The 5,286-nt window shown below is 34.4% G+C and overlaps 1 protein-coding gene across 3 annotated transcripts; it reads left to right on the top strand.

Annotated features, from left to right (window-relative positions):
- The first annotated feature begins 464 nt into the window (after positions 1 to 464).
- On the top strand, positions 465 to 4,576 carry LOC127730526 (uncharacterized). 3 transcript variants are annotated; one of them, XM_052238958.1, is made up of 6 exons: positions 465 to 883; positions 1,208 to 1,384; positions 2,013 to 2,189; positions 2,415 to 2,659; positions 3,692 to 3,854; positions 4,504 to 4,576. In XM_052238958.1, exons 1-5 carry the CDS (start codon positions 503 to 505, stop codon positions 3,747 to 3,749), a joined length of 1,038 nt encoding a protein of 345 aa, XP_052094918.1. In that variant the 5' UTR covers positions 465 to 502; the 3' UTR covers positions 3,750 to 3,854; positions 4,504 to 4,576. The 3 variants fall into 3 exon arrangements, with proteins under 3 accessions (XP_052094918.1, XP_052094919.1, XP_052094920.1); XM_052238959.1 differs by lacking the exon at positions 2,013 to 2,189; XM_052238960.1 differs by lacking the exons at positions 465 to 883; positions 1,208 to 1,384 and adding an exon at positions 1,711 to 1,787.
- Positions 4,577 to 5,286: the final 710 nt, after the last annotated feature.

Raw genomic sequence — 5,286 nt, 5'->3', positions numbered from 1 at the left:
AGGTATATTACAAACTTTGAAGAGCTCTACTACATTAGATGACATGATGATTAAAGGAACTGAACTCGCAAGTGTGATACCACATCTTAGGTGCAACAAAGATGAAGACATTTCTATTTCTGGAAGTGGGTTACATATTGACAAGCCCGGGATGGAACTGTTGCCGGATGATGTCAAGGAAGAAGGATATTTCCCTGCAAGTGTACTTGGTGATGGAAATTGCTTGCCTAGGTCTGCTAGTGTGATAATGTATGGAACAGAAAACAATCATACGGAACTACGTGTCAGAATTGCATTAGAACTGGCATGCTATTTGCCGCTGTATGTGGACCATACATATTTAAGGAGAGGTGAACAACTATCTGATAAAGAAGCGCTTGTTCTCCCAAAGTCTTACGTTATGTATTCAGAGCTGTATACACCTGGAGATATAATTACTTCATCTTTGATAGTAAGAACACTATTTGAAGAGATTAGGAAAGTATGCAGTGCAAATGAATTCATGGGAATTTGGCAGATTTTTGCACTTGCATCAGTTTTGGGAAGGCCTCTGCAATCAGTTTATCCAAATCGTGGAAATCCAAATGTGAGAAAAGATCTCAATCGATCAATCTTGCCAAGGGAAATGGAAAGCAACACACCTGCATATATCCTCTGGTCATCAAACATAAATGATGAAATGACATATGCTCATTGGATTCCAAACCATTTCTGTCCAATTTTGAAGATGTCCATAAATGATGATGTCCTTGAATACAGTACTGACACTCTTGGAGATATAGACCTGGAAAACATCAGCGGGTTGTCTGAGCAGCTGGCTTCATGGGTCATGGATTTACTTGATGACAGTGATTCAGACGTCAGCAATAACCAATATAATATGGTAAATATTTCTATAATGTTAGATGTGTTCATGATCATACAGTAATGGACAATGATGGAGCAACTTTTTTTTTAATAAGTTGTTTACTTTATTTAGCCTTTTTAACTTTATTGGATTCCAGCGTCACTGATGAGTCTTTTGTAGACGAAACGCGTGTCTGGCTAGATACAAAATTAATCCTTGTATCTATGATGAGATTTTTAAACAGTTAATGTATTGCTTTCACTTGGTACGTGGATTTGTTTTCACTTGATTATCACAGTGTGTAAGAATTATATGAATTATATGCTATTACATGCATTACAATTTCATGCTGTTTTTCAGGATGAGACCACAGCTGATCAACACTCCTCATTGGATAAACTGACAGATAACCAGTCCTCGATGACAGTTAAACCCATGGATGTCCAAACTTTTGCTTCAGTTCAACCGGAAGAGGCTCTGATGTCCAACTTGCAGGACAACAGTGAACAGAGCAACAATAGTATTGTTGTGTCTAAGGTATCTATATTTGTTATGTAAATTGCAGACCCAGACTTTGGGCATGATCATACAGTTATAATGGACAATGATGGAGCCACCCATTAAAAAAAAATTTTAAATAAGCTGTTTTAGACCCATTAATGTATTGCTTTCATTTGGTACGTGGATTTTTTTTGTCTTGATGATGAAAGGTGTGCAAGAATTTTATGCCATTACATGCATTACAATTTCATGCTGTTTTTCAGGATGAGACCACAGCTGATCAACACTCCTTATTGGATAAACTGACAGATAACCAGTCCTCGATGACAGTTAAACCCATGGATGTCCAACCTTTGCTTCAGTTCAACCGGAAGAGGCTCTGATGTCCAACTTGCAGGATAACAGTGAACAGAGCAACAATAGTATTGTTGTGTCTAAGGTATCTATATTTATTATGTAAATTGCAGACCCAGACTTTGGGCATGATCATACAGTTATAATGGACAATGATGGAGCCACCCATTAAAAAAAAATTAGATAAGCTGTTTTAGACCCATTAATGTATTGCTTTCATTTGGTACGTGGAACTTTTTTGTCTTGATGATGAAAGGTGTGCAAGAATTTTATGCCATTTCATGCATTACAATTTCATGCTGTTTTTCAGGATGAGACCACAGCTGATCAACACTCCTTATTGGATAAACTGACAGATAACCAGTCCTCGATGACAGTTAAACCCATGGATGTCCAAACTTTTGCTTCAGTTCAACCGGAAGAGGCTCTGATGTCCAACTTGCAGGATAACAGTGAACAGAGCAACAATAGTATTGTTGTGTCTAAGGTATCTATATTTATTATGTAAATTGCAGACCCAGACTTTGGGCATGATCATACAGTTATAATGGACAATGATGGAGCCACCCATTAAAAAAAAATTAAATAAGCTGTTTTAGACCCATTAATGTATTGCTTTCATTTGGTACGTGGAACTTTTTTGTCTTGATGATGAAAGGTGTGCAAGAATTTTATGCCATTACATGCATTACAATTTCATGCTGTTTTTCAGGATGAGACCACCACTGATCAACACTCCTTATTGGATAAACTGACAGATAACCAGTCCTTGATGACAGTTAAACCCATGGATGTCCAACCTTTTGCTTCAGTTCAACCGGAAGAGGCTCTGATGTCCAACTTGCAGGATAACAGTGAACAGAGGGACAATAGTATTGTACTGTTCCAAGAGAAGCCCTTATATGACCAGCTCTTAGTCTCTGAGCACTACACTAAAAGATATAATGAGCAACAGAGGTAAGGAAAATATTAGTGATGAATAGACTTGTTGTTTTAATGTACATAAGACAATAACATTCAAAATCAAGGAGTAAACAACAGACATTTACAAACAGTTAAAGTAAGTAAGTAACAACACGAACTCCACTTAAAACTGGCAGTGAAATCAGGTGCTCTGGAAGGGTAGGCATTTCCTGCACCGTATAAGGCACCTGTTGTGTTATTTCTTTGTCCAGTCCTTTAATGATGGAAGGCTACTTGTGACTGAGGAAGAATACTAGATACAATTTCTGACACACTTTTGTCATAATGGCAGATCAGCTCATGATGGCTATGATAAAATTTCTTGAGTGCTGACTGTAATTCCTGTCCAAGTAATGTTTCTACATATGTCTGATAACCATGTATGCAACTGTTCATAAATTATTGAAGTTGACTTCAGATATCAGTGTAATTATTTGTTCATAATTCAGCTTCCAAATTTACTCAACTTTATATTTACATTGTATTAGTTATATGAGTGGCAATATTTGCTTATTGCCCAAGGGACAAAAACATACCCTGCTGTTGTAAGTATTGCAGTTTTGTTCAGTTTAAGTTAAAGTTTTATTATGTTTTACTGTTATATTTTCTAGGATTGTTTTGCAGAAACTTCTAAATGTCTAATTAACCACTATTTTGTATCATACTTTTGTAAAAATTTTGAATTTCCAGAATTTTAATAAAGGGTTCTTGTATTCTAGATCGATCTTTAGTTCAAATAATTAGATATTATACATGTAGTAGGTTTTATAATTTCTATATAATTACATAAATTTCTAAAATGTAACTTTAAATTACACAATTTTAGAGGGATAAATAGTTAGTTTACACATATCATAATTATTTGTGATTGGGGTTTGCAACAACATCAGCCTACAGTTGTAATAAACAGTTTCTTTAACTTTTTGCTGATCTGATGAAATTGAACTGTATGGTATCGATATATAAGTGGTTGTTATTTTTTATACCTTTTTGAACAATAAAAAAATCAATACTGTGTTGTTTTAGGTTGATGTGTGGCCCTATGTTTACTTCTATACCCACAAGAAGGAGGACTTGTGGATAAGTGCATCGATACGCCATTCCATAATATCATCAGAGGTGGTCAAACCAATAGACCCGCCAGATGTCTGTTTGATTGGAACTAGACGATTTATGTACAAATTCAAAGGTAGATATGAGATTATTTATTAAACATAGTTTACATTATCCAAAGATATAGATATAAAAAAAATACAGTGTTTAAACTCAGATCACCCTTTTACATAGTAATTCAAGACCGATGTTTGTGAGTGATAGGCCAAGTCCACACAAACAAATAGAATAAGTCATAAATTATAATTCCAAAAAATGTTCAGTGATGATTCTGAATTATACCCCAAACTAAATTCAAGATGATGTATAACACATACATTGACATATATATTGAATGTGTTAATTTGTGTCCTGGCTGATACCAATTGAAACAAATACCTCAATTGAATGTAAATTTTTCGAGCCATTTGTTCACCAAGTATGTGGAAATTCATGTACATAATACATGTACATGTAGATAAAGTTATAAATCTTTCCAAGAACAACCAAGAAATATATACATTGTTTGTACTGTACAATGAAGGAATACATGTACCTTAACAGTTCAGATGTTCACACACACAGAGCAATGTTATTTTATTCATATAAATTTATTAATTTGGTTAAAATAGATATTTTGCCACACATGTATCATAGCAAAATGTAATATATATATATATGAATACTATAATGAAAAGTTCAGTTAATATCAAAAGTTAATGCTGTACCATTTTCCTCTTTTTCAGATCTTTGAACTTCAGGAATCTGTGCCAGAGAGTGTTCCAAGTTTTATGTCAAATAAAATATTTGGTTAACGTTTATATGCTTGAGTTTAACTACTGAAAATTTATTCTTGATTCCCTGTGTTTACATCTCTTCGTGGCTTTACTTAGTACTTATAATGTACATGTGTTCTGGGTAGCCCTTTAAAAATCAATTTTAAAACTGTATTAAAGATTCCATTTCACCGAAACTCCCTCCCAGCGGTTCCATGTTATTGACCAATGCGGAACAAGCAAATCACTGCCCACCTTAAATATATATGTTATTAACAATTAAGAAATTATGAACTGACATTTCATAAGAATCTAGACAACCAAAGCATGAGTAAAAAAGGGCAATCAATGGACAAAAGACATAACCAGGTGCAGGTCTGTGGTTTTCTCTGGGCACTCCGGCTTCCTCCAATAAAGACTGGCAGCAACAAAAAAGCCTAAATGCAGTGGTTAAAAGTGGTGTTAAAACACAAAAAAACAATCAATCAATATAGCAAAAGAAATATTCTAGATAGATCTAGACATTAAAAAACTCAACACAGAAAAAAACAGACCCCCAATAGTGTATTGATCACTAAATTTACCCCTATGGTGTTTCAATATATTAATTACTAAATTTATTCTTATGGTGTTTCAATGTGTAACAGACATTTGGTTCGCTCAAAATTTGTCCACATAACCTAGATTTAGACCGAAAAGAAAGATTTTTTGATGAGTTCTACACATTTATAGGTCAGTGGATGCTTTCTACAA

This window comes from Mytilus californianus, unplaced genomic scaffold (assembly GCF_021869535.1).
Source record: "Mytilus californianus isolate M0D057914Y unplaced genomic scaffold, xbMytCali1.0.p SCAF_2, whole genome shotgun sequence".
NCBI lineage: Eukaryota > Metazoa > Mollusca > Bivalvia > Mytilida > Mytilidae > Mytilus > Mytilus californianus.
The sequence above is the reverse complement of the archived record's forward strand: the minus strand, read 5'-3'. Positions and strand labels throughout refer to the sequence as shown.